We start from the raw sequence: 15,605 nt of genomic DNA on the forward strand, positions 1-15,605 counted from the left end.
TGAGTCATCTTGGTTGGTACAAATCAAAAAAGAAAGTGAGTCATCTTCGATGAGATGGAAGGAATATTATTTAAATATCATTTTCATTATTTTTTTTTAATTTTATAAATAAAACTTAAGATAAATTCATGTCAACAAACTAAAGTAATTTTTAAAATATTTTATCAACACCATAAAATAAATAATTTAACAAACCCCCATTAAATATATAAATCAATTACATATCTCATGTTCTTCTTAAATATTTTATTGAATCAATCTGTGAAACAACACTGGATATCTCATATCGTCCTTGAACTATTCTAATTGACTAAAAGAACTCTTGTAGTATGAAGCAATACACATGATCATGGGCTCATGGCATTACACTCTGAATCCAATTCTTAATACTAATTCCCTTCTTAGTACTGGGACTGGGACTGGGACTCTGGTGCATCTTGGCAACTATGGGATCGTAAATCCTCTTGAGCTCTTCCATCTTCTCTTTGAAAGCATCAACCGTTGCAAGTTTGTTTGACTCCAACCATTTCATAGTAGACTCGAAAGCCTTCTCTATCTTCTTCTTGTCGGCTGATCCCATCCCGGCTGCACATCTGGTGGTGTTCCTCATGTCATAGGCATAGTTCTCCAAAGCACTCCTCGCTTCAGCCTTCTTCCTGAACTCCTCGTCCTCCCTCTTGTACTTCTCCGCATCTTTCACCATCTTCTCTTTTTCTTCCTCAGACAGTCTGCCCTTGTCCTTGTAGCTGGTGATGCTGATCATGTTCTTCAAACCAATACCCACGTGCTCTGCTGAGACAGTCAAGATACCATTCTCATCAATGTCGAAGCACACTTTGAAATCAGCAACACCTTTGGGCGCCTCTGGAATGCCTTGGAGACTGAATGCTCCTAGCAGATTGTTGTCTGTTGCCTTGCTTCTTTCACCCTCATACACATTAACGGATGCACTTGTCTGATTGTCCTTTGCTGTGGTGACAATTTTCTCCATCCTTGTTGGTATAGGTGTATTCCTCGGAATAATCACGCACATCACATCTCCAGAGCCTGAAATACCAAGAGACAAAGGAGTAACATCCACAAATACCACATTTTGCATCTTCTCATTGCCTTCACCACTCAACTTGGCAGCTAGCACAGCAGCACCATACGCCACGGCTTCGTCTGGATTAATAGTCTTGCACGCCTCCTTCCCATCAAAAAACTCCTTCAACATTTCCTGCACCTTTGGAATCCTACTTGACCCGCCCACCAGCACCACCTCATACACGCTGCTCTTCTCAACCTTTGCATCACTCAGGCATTTCTCAACCAGTTCCATACACTTCATGAACAAATCCACGTTGAGGTCATTAAATTTAGCACTAGTGATAGTCGAAAACAGATCAATTCCCTCAAATAAAGATTCAATCTCAATATTAGTTTCGGAAGTGGAAGAAAGCATCCTCTTGGCTCTTTCACAAGCACTCCTCAATCTCCTCATAGCTCTCGGATTCTTACTAATATTCTTTCCATTCTTCGTTTCAAACTCTTTCATAAAATGATTAACCATCCTACTGTCAAAGTCTTGCCCTCCAAGATGAGTGTGTCCGGCAATAGCCTTCACTTCAATGATATCCGTTTCAATAGTGGCCACAGACACATCGAACGTGCCACCACCAAGGTCGAAAATAAGCACATTCTTAGCCACGTTACTCCCTTTATCTAGACCGTATGCAATGGCTGCAGCAGTTGGCTCGTTGATGATCCTTACAATGTTCAGGCCAGCAATCTCTCCAGCAGACTTGGTTGCATGGCGCTGAGAGTCATTGAAATAAGCAGGCACGGTGACGACTGCATTTTTCACAGATGAACCAAGATAGGCTTCGGCGATATCCTTCATCTTGGAGAGCACCATCGAAGAGATCTCCTCAGCTGAAAACTGTTTCTCCACTCCTTTGTAGGTTACCATGATCATAGGCTTGTCGTCAGCACCAGAAATGACCTTGAATGGCCATAGTTTCATGTCACTCTGAACCATTGGATCATTGAAGTTACGGCCAATCAGCCTCTTTGCATCTGCGAAGCAAAGTAATAATTAATACATCAATTCGAAGATATAATAAGTGCATAGAAGAGAAAAACCAACCAAAGACGGTGTTAGCTGGAGCACTGGCGACTTGATTCTTGGCCGCTTCTCCGATGAAACGCTCGTTGTTGGTGAATGCGACATAAGAGGGCGTGGTGCGATTGCCCTGATCGTTGGCTATGATCTCGATACGGTTATGCTGCCATGCTGCCACGCATGAATAAGTCGTTCCTAAATCGATGCCGATCGCCCGTCCTTCCCCCTCCCCGGCCATTGATGCAATTGCAAACGAGTTTAGATTCTCTCTCAAACAGTTAAATATTGAACAAGGAACTAGAGTAGTGTTCACGGTAGGTAAAAACCGTTTAATTGATAAATATATAACGTGCTATGATACCGCAGGGTTTTGGTCAACATAATAAATACTACCTCCGTCCCCCAAAATTTGCTACACTTTGACCCGACACGGGTTTTAAGAAATATAATGGAAAGTGAGTTGAAAAAGTTGGTGGGATGTGGGTCCTACTTTTAAAGTATTAGTTTTATAATAAAATGTGAGTAGGAATGAGTTAGTGGAATATGGGGTCCACTACCAAAAATGGTAAAAGTGAAGTGTATCAAATTTTTAGGGACGGACCGAAATAGTAATGTGTATCAAATTTTCAGGGACGGAGGTAGTAAAAAATAATGTATTGCTAATAACACAAAATCAATGAAATCTATAATAGTATTAATTTAGTAATGTATTGTTATAATTTCGTAGAGTTGATATGATTCATAATATATTGTTTATCGATTTAAATTGTTTTTAAATTGAAAATAATTTTATGAGAAATGTACTGAAATCACAATTTCATATGTTTATACGAAAAAAATTGTATGGAAAATATATATGTAAGTATCACTTCTAATTCGCACTACAATGAATTCTGTTGAATGCTATAATCAAATAAGTTTTGATATTACAATGAAGTAAATTTAATGTTTCTATTCCTCACTCTTAGAAATTTACTTAATACCTTATGAAATGTTTTAAAATTTTTTGAGAACATAGAATGATATTATGTTATAGTTTGAGTACCTAAAATTATATTGCGTCTTATATTAAGACTAGTATTCACACTATGGTTCAGTTAATTTTCCAAATATTGATTTAGCATAATTTTATTATTACATGAATTTAAAATATAATAAATGCACATAATAAGAGTGTGTAACAAAAATGTATGTTTATTTAATTTTTTTTAAAAACAAACATAATAAATTAACTATATCACGATTGGATATCTACTACAAGGAGAACAATAATTTTTAAAAAAAACAACAAACTCATCAGTACATAAAACACAACATGGTAACTACTACCTCCGTCCCTGAAAATTTGATACACATTACTATTTCGGTCCGTCTCTGAAAATTTGATACACTTCACTTTTACCATTTTTGGTAGTGGACCCCATATTCCACTAACTCATTCCTACTCACATTTTATTATAAAACTAATACTTTAAAAGTAGGACCCACACCCACCAACTTTTTCAACTCACTTTCCATTACATTTCTTAAAACTCGTGTCGGGTCAAAGTGTAGCAAATTTTGTGGGACGGAGGTAGTATAAAAGAGTAGGTCATAAGATTTGGAAAACAATAATACACAATAAATTAATAGCTGCAAAGTTAGGATAGTGCAAATGCAAGTGTGATTGAATCGATTTGTAAAAAACAACATGATATTCCATTATTCATACAATTTAAATATAGAAAATAACAAATCCTACAAAATATAGGAGAATACAGAATGCAAATTATACTTTTGTTCAATTAACTTGCTATCTTCTAATACACATCGTACATACATAAAAAATAAACAATTAAACAAACCCATATAAAACATATGAATCAATTAGATCATAGAGGTTTACAACTTCTTTGACTAACGAACTCTTTTACATTTTATTATGGATGTTGCTGATATTCAGCAATTTTTTTCTTTTAATATTGACCAATAAACATGTTTCTCTCTGAAATGACATTGTTGTATATAGTCTCAAAACTCTGCTTTATATTAGTACATTATATTAGTACAGATGCAGATATAGAGGTTTAATGAAAAAGACTTAAATACACCTCGAGTGACATAATGGTTTAAAGAGAGAAAAATGACAAAAAAAAAAAACCGAAACAGTGAAAACTTATACTCCCTCCGTCCCCAGACTCACTTCTTTTGGGCACATGATTTAAGGAATTGATATTTAAATAGTTAAAGTGGAGAGAGTAAAGTATGAGAGAGGGAAAAAGTAGGGGAGAGAAGAGAGAAAAAAGTAGGTGGGGAATAAAATAAGATAGATGTTTTTTGCTAAAAAGAGAAATGAGTCTAATATGTTGGGACATCCCAAAAGGAAAAGTTGGTCTAATACCTTTGGACGGAGGGAGTACCTATATATAGGTCCTTGTAATAATATTTTTTAAACTTAGGTACTAATGACGTTCGAAATGTCACGTAGATCCTTAATTTGTAGTTCACTCTAAATCTTTAAAACAATGCAATGGACTTGACTAAAAAGTAGTGCATCATAACAACCAGAAGGGGCTTGGCAAACCTTGACTATTCTAATTGACTAAAAGAAAATTGACCAACACCTGCCCTTATTTAATCAACTTCTTCCACTCTTGTATGAAGCAATGCACATGATCATGGCATTACACTCTGAATCCACTTCTTAATACTCATTCCCTTCTTAATACTGGGACGGGGACTGGGACTGTGGTGCATCTTGGCAACTATGGGTTCGTAAATCCTCTTAAGCTCCTCCATCTTCTTTTTGAAAACATCAATCTTTGCAAGTTTGTTTGCCTCCAACCATTTCATAGTAGACTCGAAAGCCTTCTCTATCTTCTTCTTGTCAGCTGCTCCGATGCCGGCTGCAACTCTGGTGGCGTTCCTCATGTCGTATGCATAGTTCTCCAAAGCAATCCTTGCATTGGCCTTCTTCCTATACTCTTCGTCCTCCCTCTTGTACTTCTCTGCATCTTTCACCATCTTCTCTATTTGTTTCTCTGACAACCTGCCCTTGTAGTTGGTGATGGTGATCTTGTTCTTCAACCCAGTACCAATGAGCTCCGCTGACACAGTCACGATACCATTAGCATCAATGTCGATGCACTCTTTGATTTGAGGAACACGTCTGGGTGCTGCTGGTATGCCTAGGAGACTGAATACTCCTAGCAGATTGTTGTCTGATGCCTTGCTTCTTTCACCCTCACACACCTTAATTGCTACACCTGTCTGATAGTCCTTCTCTGTGGTGAAAATTTTCTCCATCCTTGTTGGTATAGGTGTATTCCTCGGAATAATCACGTGCACCACATCTGCAACGCCTGCAATACCAAGAGACAAAGGAGTAACATCTGAAAGAACCACATTCTGCACCTTCTCATTGCTTTCACCACTCAACTTGGCAGCCAACACTGCAGCACCATACGCCACTGCTTCGTCTGGATTAATAGCCTTGCACGCCTCCTTCCCATTGAAAATCACCTTCAACAACTCCTGCACCTTCGGAATCCTGCTCGACCCACCCACCAGCACCACCTCATCCACGCTGCTCTTCTCCACCTTTGCATCATTCAGGCATTTCTCAACCAATTCCATACACTTGTTGAACAAATCCATGTTGAGTTCATTAAATTTAGCACGAGTGATAGTTGAAAACATATCAATCCCCTCAAACAAAGATTCAATCTCAATATTAGTTTGGGAAGTGGAAGAAAGCATCCTCTTTGCTCTTTCACAAGCACTCCTCAATCTCCTAATAGCTCTTGCATTCATACTAATATCCTTACCATTCTTCCTTTCAAACTCTTCTACAAAATGATTCACCATCCTACAGTCAAAGTCTTGCCCTCCAAGATGAGTGTCGCCAGCAACAGCCTTCACTTCAACAATTTCCGGCTCAATAGTGGCCACAGACACATCGAACGTGCCACCACCAAGGTCGAAAATCAGCACATTCTTAGCCACATCACCCCCTTTATCTAGACCGTATGCAATGGCTGCTGCAGTAGGCTCGTTTATGATCCTTACAACATTTAGGCCAGCAATGTCTCCAGCAGCCATGGTGGCCTGGCGCTGAGAGTCGTTGAAATAAGCAGGCACGGTGACGACTGCATTCTTCACAGATGAACCAAGATAGGCTTCGGCTATATCCTTCATCTTGGAGAGCACCATTGAAGAGATCTCCTCAGCTGAAAACTGTTTCTCCTCTCCTTTGTAGGTCACTACTATCATAGGCTTGTCGTCAGCACCAGAAATGACCTTGAATGGCCAGAGTTTCATGTCACTCTGAACCGTTGGATCATTGAATTTACGGCCAATCAGCCTCTTTGCATCTGCGAAGCAAAGTAAGATATAACACATCAATTCAAAGAGCAGGGGCGTGATTTGTATTTTTAAAATTGGATTTTTCTACTCCATTTACAGTTAGTTTTATGATTTCCAATGTTTTTCTACACAAAAACACAAAAGGAAAAATAGGTTGAAGGAAGAGATAATAAGCCCATAAAGAAGAGAAAAACCAACCAAACACGGTGTTAGTTGGAGCACTGGCGACTTGATTCGTGGCAGCTTCTCCGATGAGACACTCGTTGTCGGTGAAAGCGACACAAGAGGGTGTGGTGCGATTTCCCTGCTCGTTGGCTATGATCTCGACGCGGTTGTGCTGCCATGCTGCCACACACGAATACGTCGTCCCTAAATCAATCCCGATCGCTCGTCCTTCCTCCTTCCCGGCCATTGATGCAATTGCAAACTAATTTAGATGTTCTTTCAAATGGTGAAATATTGAACTAGAGTTTACTATGGGTAAAAGGATGTAAAAGCCCTAGATAAAGCACTACGGGTGAAATTTTATAACTGAGAATAAATAAATTTAAATATAAGAGATATTTTGGTTTAAAATTACAATTGAAAGTAGTAGCTCTTGATTGCAAATTTGCAATCATTATGCTCTAACTATTATTTTAAATTAGAATATAAAATTTGTTTATGAATATATATATTTTTAATTAGTAAAATCAACATTAAACAAATTAGTACGGAGTACTCTCTTCGTTCCATAGTAGTAGAGTCATTTTGCCATTTTGGTACGTTCCATAATAGTAGAGTCATTTCCTTTTTTGGTAAAAGTCAACACATTTCTTCCCATCTACTTTACTCTCTCTTACTTTATTCTCTCGACCTCTTTCTACCTTTTTCATTTCCTACTTTATTCATCATTTACTTAACTCACCTAACATAACTTTTTCTTACTCTCCGTGTTAAAAAGAAATGTCTCCACTACTATGGAACGGATGGAGTAGTATTTTATTGTTTAATTCAATAAAGACCGTAGGTGCGGGATGGTAGATAAATGAAATATTCTTTAATTAATCTTTTATAAATGAATTACTATAGATTAAAGGGCAAACAATTGAGTGTAGTTAACTCCCGATTACAATCATTAATCATTAGGCTCAAACCATATTTGAAATAAAGGGCAATCGGCTTTATATATCCTCCGTCCTTGAATCCTTCAGTCCCACAAAAGATGTCACACTTTCCTTTTTGTTTGTCCTACAAAAGATGTTAAATTTCCTTTTTAAAAAAAGTTTTCTCTCACGTGAATATAAAAATTATATTTTCTCTCTACATTTAACAAACAAAACCTCCTAAATCCCGTGCCGTCCCACAAGTGTGACATCTTTTGTGGGACGGCGGGAGTACCATTTTGTCATTTTGGTATATCCACAACAAATAGAACTCCCTCCGTCTACTATTTAAATAGCCATTTTGATTCGGCACGAGTTTTAAGAACACCCAAAATCCCCACCTTTACACATAACAAAACAAATTTGAATAGGTGTAGTGGGGGTGTGTTGGCCGGATGATAGAGTGATTAATGCTTGAAACAAAGGTAATGAGTTCGAATCTAATTAACTCAAAATGTATTTTGGATGAAATAGTACTTAAAGTCATAACAACACAGGCTTGGAAAACCTTGAACTATTCTAATTGGTATTACACTCTGAATCCACTTCATAATACTGGCACTGGCACTGGGACTGTGGTGCTTCTTGGCAACTATGGGATTGTAAATCAGCTTAAGATCCTCCATCTTCTCTTTGAAAGCATCAGTCTTTGCAATTTTGTTTGACTCCAACCATTTCATAGTAGACTCGTATGTCTTCTCTATCTCCTCCTTGTCGGCTGCTTCAATCCCTGCTGCACATCTGGTGTTGTTCCTCATGTCGTAGGCGTAGTCCTCCAAAGCTCTCCTTGCGTCAGCCTTCTTCATGAACTCCTCGTCCTCCCTCTTGTGCTTCTCCGCATCTTTCACCATATCCTCTTTTTCTTCCTCAGACAGCCTGCCCTTGTAGTTGGTTATGCTGATGTTGTTCTTCACTCCAGTCCCCACATGCTCCACTGACATATTCAAGATACCGTTCTCATCAATGTCGAAGCACACTTTGAATTTAGCATCACCTCTGGGCGCTGCTGGAATGCCTTGGAGTATGAATTCATCTAGCAAATTGTTGTCTGTTGACTTGCTTCTTTCACCTTCATACACATTAATTGCTACAATTGTCTGATTGTCCTTCCCTATGGTGACAATTTTGTCCATCCTTGTTGGTATAGGTGTGTTCCTTGGAATAATTACACACATCACATCTCCTGAGCATTGAATACCAAGAGACAAAGGAGTAACATCCTTAAGAACCACATTCTGCACTTTCTCATAGCCTTCACCACTCAACTTGGCAGCTAGCACTGCAGCACCATAAGCCACGGCTTCGTCTGGATTAATAGTCTTGCATGCCTCCTTCCCATTGAAAAACTCCTTCAACATTTCCTGCACCTTCGGAATCCTACTTGACCCGCCCACCAGCACCACCTCATCCACGCTACTCTTCTCAACCTTTGCATCATTAAGGCACTTCTCAACCAGTTCCATACACTTGTTGAACAAATCCATGTTGAGCTCATTAAATTTAGCACGAGTGATGGTCGAAAACAGATCCATCCCCTCAAACAAAGATTCAATCTCAATATTAGTTTGGGAAGTGGAGGAAAGCATCCTCTTGGCTCTTTCACAAGCACTCCTCAATCCTAATAGCTCTTGGGCTCATACTAATATCCTTTTCGTTCTTCCTTTCAAACTCTTTCACGAAATGATACACCATCCTACTGTCAAAGTCTTGCCCTCCAAGATGAGTGTCTCCGGCAATAGCCTTCACTTCAATGATACCTGCCTCAATCGTGGCCACAGACACATCGACCGTGCCACCACCAAGGTCGAAAATAAGCACATTCTTAGCCACATTACCCCCTTTATCCAGACTGTATGCGATGGCTGCTGCAGTAGGCTCATTGATTATCCTTACAACATTGAGGCCAGCAATTGTTGAGTTATTAAACTCAATTACTTCAATATTAAGAAAAGGCTCGGTGGAAGTGATGAAGTAGGTGCATCACCTACTTATCATATGTGGATGAAATTTTGTTTCTTCATGGCTTAAGAGAAGGCCACAATCTCTCTACGTCACATGGCGGTGGGATGAGTGATCAATCTTTAATCTCTTCATGGCTAAGTAAATTGTCTCTTAGAATGATTATGAGGAGGTGACGTAGCATGTATGTGTACAATAGTTAGCCATACATAGTTGACTACTTTATTATCTTAGAAATCTATAAATAGGTAGTTGTAGCTCATTGTAAAATTAATCATAAGAAAAAAGAATTGAGAGAGTTAAGAAGTGAGTTGGAGAGAAAAGAGCCGTAGCTCAAGTGAGAAAGAGAGAAGAAAGCTTTGTAGTGCTGAAGCACTTTTGTTTGTGTGTATTTTGTAATCCTTTTATGAGAAACCTATTAATACTTATCCTCCATATTTCATCTTTGTTGAGTGTTCCTATATTTTGTGTGTCAAATCTCCAACAATTCTGGTATCTAGAGCCACTCGATCCTACCTATGGCGGCAACGTTGAACATGGTCCAGCCCCAAATTCCCAAATTGGAGAAACACAATTATGGAAATTGGAGTATTCAGATGCGAGTCTTATTGCAATCACAAGAGTTGTGGGATATTGTTCAAGACGGCTACACCGAACCTGCCTCCCAAGAAGCCGAAGATGCCCTGACGAACAACCAGAGGAACGCCCTCAGAGACGCTAGAAAACGAGACAAGAAGGCGTTATTCAATATCTATCAAGGTATTGATGAAACCACGTTCGAGAAAGTAAGTGCCGCCACCACGTCAAAACAAGCCTGGGAGATTCTGAAGAATGCTTTCACCGGCGTTGATAAGGCGATACGAGTTCGACTGCAGATCCTACGTGGCGAGTTCGAAAGTTTGGTCATGTCTGAAATGGAGAGCATTTCAGACTATTTCACAAGAACTTTGGTGATTGTGAACCAAATGAAAAGGCAAGGAGAGACAATTGAAGATGTTCGTGTTATCGAGAAAATTCTTCGTTCCTTGACGTCAAAATTTGAGCACGTTGTTGCTGCTATTGAAGAATCAAAAGATCTCAACACCATGTCCATTGACCAGTTGCAGAGCAGCTTGGAAGTCCACGAGCAACGCATGAAGAAAAAGACCACTCCGGCACTTGAGCATATGCTACAAGCGAAGATGTCAATCCAAGAAGATAAGAAGTCTGCGCCTGGGACATCACGTGGTGGATACAACCGAGGCCGAGGTCGAGGTTATCGTGGTCGAGGAGGATGCGGCCAAAATTACCAGTATGATGGAGGACGTGGACAGAATTACCATAGCCAAGGAGGACGAGGCCAGAATTATCAAAACAAGGGAGGACGACAGAATTTCACCTATCGAGGCAGAGGTCGAAATTCTTATGGACAACGAGGACGAGGAAGAGGTCAGTATAGAGGCAGTTATTCTCAATCCTACAATCAACAAGGGTTTGATAAAGCAAATGTCGAGTGCTATACTTGTCACGAATTCGGGCATTACAGTTATGAGTGTCCAATAGCCGGAAATACCAGGACCAATCAACAAGTCAATTATGCCGATGGTGGAGACGATAATGAGCAGATAACTTCAACCTCTCTTTTTATCCATAAAGGACTTGAAGGTGATCAGTGCAGCACGTGGTACTTGGACACTGGCGCAAGCAATCACATGTGCGGGAATAAAGAACTCTTCGTGGAGCTGAAAGAGACATCTTATGGGGACGTGACCTTTGGAGATTCCTCAAAAGTTGCTGTTCAAGGAAAAGGTAACATCCTGATTAAGCTGAAGAATGGAAATCATGGTTTTATATATGACGTCTATTATGTGCCTGCCATGAAAAGTAATATTTTGAGTCTTGGTCAATTGCTGGAGAAAGGATTTGATGTTAGTATCAAGAATTCCCGCCTTACTATCAATGATGCTCGTGGTAATTTGGTTGCCTGTGTGAAGATGTCCAAAAATAGATTATTTGCATTGAATATGAAACATGATATGTTGAAGTGCATGAATTCCATTGTTAAAGATGAATCGTGGTTATGGCATTTGCGTCTTGGACATCTAAATTTTGGTGGTTTAAAGCTTCTTTCCACAAAGAATATGGTGAAAGGCTTGCCGCATATTGATCATCCTGAAGAAGTTTGCGAAGGTTGCATATTGGGAAAACATCACAGGCCAAGTTTTTCCAAAGAAATGAGATGGAGAGCATCACGCCCGTTGGAGATCGTCCATACAGACGTATGTGGTCCTCTGAATCCTGTTTCTACAGGAGGTAATCAATATTTTTTAACTTTCATCGATGATTATTCCAGAAAGACTTGGGTGTACTTCTTGAAGAGGAAATCTGAGGTGTTTGATATTTTCAAAGAGTTCAAAATTCTTGTTGAAAGACAGAGCGGGCACTATATTAAAGTTCTCAGATCCGACCAAGGTGGCGAGTTCACATCCGATCTGTTCGAAAAGTTTTGTAAGGAGCATGGAATCGTTCACCAGCTTACACCTCCATATACTCCTCAACTGAATGGTGTTGCTGAAAGGAAGAACCGGACAATTCTTGATATGGCGAGGAGTATGATCAAAGGGAAGGACTTACCCCGAGAATTCTGGGCTGAAGCTGTCGCAACAGCAGTATATCTCTTGAATCGACGTCCAACCAAAAGTGTTCGCAACATGACGCCTGAAGAAGCATGGAGTTCGTTCAAGCCCAGTATTGCGCACCTGAGAGTTTTTGGCTGCATTGCTTATGCCAAAATTCCTGAAGCTCGAAGAATCAAGCTTGATGACAAAGGTGAAAAGTGTATCTTCGTGGGATATGGAGATCGAGTAATGGGTTACAAATTGTATAACCCACTCACGAAGAAGGTGATCATAAGTCGCGATGTGGTGTTTGAAGAAGATCAAACATGGAGATGGGAGGATAAGAAAGCTGCAAGCTCGTCGGATATTGTACCTGATCAGCAAGAAGAAGCACGTGAAGTAGAAGAGCCAGATTCACCAGCATCATCTCAAGGTCCAGTCGGAAGGCCAAGAAGAATGCGCAATCTGAATGATATATATGAAGCTACTGAAGAAGTTGATGGAGCTGAAGAGGAAAATGTGAATCTTATTTGTTTTTTTTATGGATGCTGATCCAGTTGCTTATGCAGATGCTGCGCAAGATAGGAAATGGAAGATTGCAATGGACGAGGAAATCAATGCGATTGAAAAAAACGATACTTGGTCATTGACGACATTGCCAGAAGGCCGAAAAGCAATTGGTGTGAAATGGGTGTTCAAAACAAAGAAAAATGCCAACGGTGAAGTGCAAAGGTACAAGGCGAGGTTGGTGGCGAAAGGATACAAGCAGAAGGCTGGAATCGATTATAGTGAAGTATTTGCTCCCGTTGCTCGTCTTGAGACGATCAGAATGTTTATCTCACTAGCCGCTCAACACAATTGGAAGATCTATCAGCATGATGTGGAGTTAGTGTACTGCAAGTCCCAGGATCAAATTGCAGACATATTTACGAAGCCACTAAAGCAGGATGTGTTTAGAAGATTGAAATTTATGCTCGGCATGAAGACCTTGAAGAATTGAGCTTAAGGGAGGATGTTGAGTTATTAAACTCAATTACTTCAATATTAAGAAAAGGCTCGGTGGAAGTGATGAAGTAGGTGCATCACCTACTTATCATATGTGGATGAAATTTTGTTTCTTCATGGCTTAAGAGAAGGCCACAATCTCTCTACGTCACATGGCGGTGGGATGAGTGATCAATCTTTAATCTCTTCATGGCTAAGTAAATTGTCTCTTAGAATGATTATGAGGAGGTGACGTAGCATGTATGTGTACAATAGTTAGCCATACATAGTTGACTACTTTATTATCTTAGAAATCTATAAATAGGTAGTTGTAGCTCATTGTAAAATTAATCATAAGAAAAAAGAATTGAGAGAGTTAAGAAGTGAGTTGGAGAGAAAAGAGCCGTAGCTCAAGTGAGAAAGAGAGAAGAAAGCTTTGTAGTGCTGAAGCACTTTTGTTTGTGTTTATTTTGTAATCCTTTTATGAGAAACCTATTAATACTTATCCTCCATATTTCATCTTTGTTGAGTGTTCCTATATTTTGTGTGTCAAATCTCCAACAGCAATGTCTGCTGCAGCCTTGGTGGCCTGGCGCTGAGCGTCATTGAAATAAGCAGGCACAGTGACAACAACATTCTTGACAGATGATCCAAGATAGGCTTCGGTGAAATCCTTCATCTTAAAGAGCACCATTGAAGAGATCTCCTCGGCTGAAAACTGTTTCTCCTCATTTTTGTAGGTTACCACGATCATAGGCTTGTCGTGAACACCAGAAATAACCTTAAATGGCCAAAGTTTCATGTCACTCTGAACCATTGGGTCATTGAATTTACGTCCAATCAGCCTCTTTGTATCTGCGAAGCAAGGTAATAATTAATACGCCAATTAATTTGAAGAGATAATAAGTGCATGTTTGATGGGATAGATAATTCACGAAATTCTATGAACAGAAATGAATTCCATCCTTTAATGAGTTAATAACTGTTAATACTAGCTCCTCTATATAAGTGTGGATAACCCTCCCACTTACGAGGCCTTTAAGGGGTGGGTGGTTCATTTCTAATAATAAGCCTACATGTTAGTACTAAGTGATATATTAAGTGCATATTAGGTATATAACTCATATAAGAATAAAATTTTATTAAGAAATAACATCTTTTTCATAGAATTTCATTTCTAGATGAGTTATCTACCCATCAAACATGCTTTAAGTGCATAGAAGAGAAAAACAAACCAAAAACGGTGTTAGTTGGAGCACCGGCGACTTGATTCTTGGCAGTGTCTCCGATGAGACGCTCGTTGTTGGTGAATGCGACATAAGAGGGTGTGGTGCGATTGCCCTGATCGTTGGCTATGATCTCGACACGGTTGTGCTGCCATGCTGCCACGCATGAATACGTCGTTCCTAAATCGATGCCGATCGCCCGTCCTTCCCCCTCCCCGGCCATTGATGCAAACGAGTTTAGATGCTCTTTCAAACCGTGAATTTTTTAACAAGGAACTAGAGTATAGTTCACAATAGGTATGACAAGGTAAAAACCGTTTAAATAAATACCGCCGGGTTTTGTTCAACTACAATGCTAAATCAAAAATATATATTGCTAATAACACAAAATATATGAAATCTATATAAAATAATTTATACTCCTATCAATTTAGTGACGACATACATTGCATTGTTATAATATTGTGCACTAAATTGTACTCCCTCCGTCCAGCATTAGGAGTCTTGGTTGACCATTTTCATCCGTCTGGCATTAGGAGTCTCAGTTAGACATTTTCGTAGAAAGTGAAATAAAAATATTATAAAATAAAACACTAAAAAACACAAGTAAAAACAGATCCAAAGAATAAAGCAAATAATAATGCAATGGGTCTCACATTCCATTATCGCACACTTCAATTATTTCAAACTCAAACATTTCTTAAAACTAGCCCCCAACTCAACTGGGACTCCTAATGCCGGACGGAGGGAGTATGTATTGTTATAATATTGTGCACTAAATTGATTTAAATTACTGGCAAAACACATGTTTAAATCCTTATACTTTGATTGTTTATTTCAATAGATCTTTATACAATTTTTCTGTTTTAATAAGTCCTTCTACTTTTATATTCGATATATTCCAATCCTTATTTAACTGAACCGTTAACTTTTCCATTATAAAATACCCCATCATATATTAATTATTTAAATATATTTTACCTAATATCCTAGTTGGAAAGTTAACTTTGATTTATTTAACTGAACCGTTAACTTTGATAACTTTTCCAATCCTTATTTAACTGAACGTTTAACTTTGATTTAAATATTTAATAAATAATGTGTTATTTTATTATAACAGAAAAGTTAACGGATGCGTTAAATAAGGATTGGAATATATCGAATATAAAATTATAAGAACTTACTAAAATAGAAAAATTGTTTTAGGATCTGTTGAAATAAACAATCAAAGTACAATGACTTAATA

The 15,605-nt window shown here is 38.8% G+C and overlaps 2 protein-coding genes and 1 pseudogene across 2 annotated transcripts; all 3 read right to left on the minus strand.

Annotated features, from left to right (window-relative positions):
* Positions 1-355: 355 nt before the first annotated feature.
* On the minus strand, positions 356-2,342 carry LOC125224378 (heat shock cognate 70 kDa protein-like). Its single transcript, XM_048127774.2, has 2 exons — positions 2,129-2,342; positions 356-2,058 (listed from the first exon to the last, which is right to left on the minus strand). Exons 1-2 carry the CDS (start codon positions 2,340-2,342, stop codon positions 356-358), a joined length of 1,917 nt encoding a protein of 638 aa, XP_047983731.2.
* A 2,417-nt stretch (positions 2,343-4,759) lies between these two features.
* On the minus strand, positions 4,760-6,860 carry LOC125207834 (heat shock cognate 70 kDa protein-like). Its single transcript, XM_089064781.1, has 2 exons — positions 6,647-6,860; positions 4,760-6,456 (listed from the first exon to the last, which is right to left on the minus strand). The coding sequence occupies exons 1-2, from the start codon at positions 6,858-6,860 to the stop codon at positions 4,760-4,762; spliced, it is 1,911 nt and encodes a 636-aa protein (XP_088920907.1).
* A 1,182-nt stretch (positions 6,861-8,042) lies between these two features.
* LOC148931424 (heat shock cognate 70 kDa protein-like) lies at positions 8,043-14,582 on the minus strand (annotated as a pseudogene).
* Between the last annotated feature and the right edge of the window lie 1,023 nt (positions 14,583-15,605).

The sequence above is a fragment of the Salvia hispanica genome, chromosome 2, assembly GCF_029641045.1.
Source record: "Salvia hispanica isolate PSC_SH4W2 chromosome 2, Shi_PSC_v1, whole genome shotgun sequence".
Classification (NCBI taxonomy): domain Eukaryota; kingdom Viridiplantae; phylum Streptophyta; class Magnoliopsida; order Lamiales; family Lamiaceae; genus Salvia; species Salvia hispanica.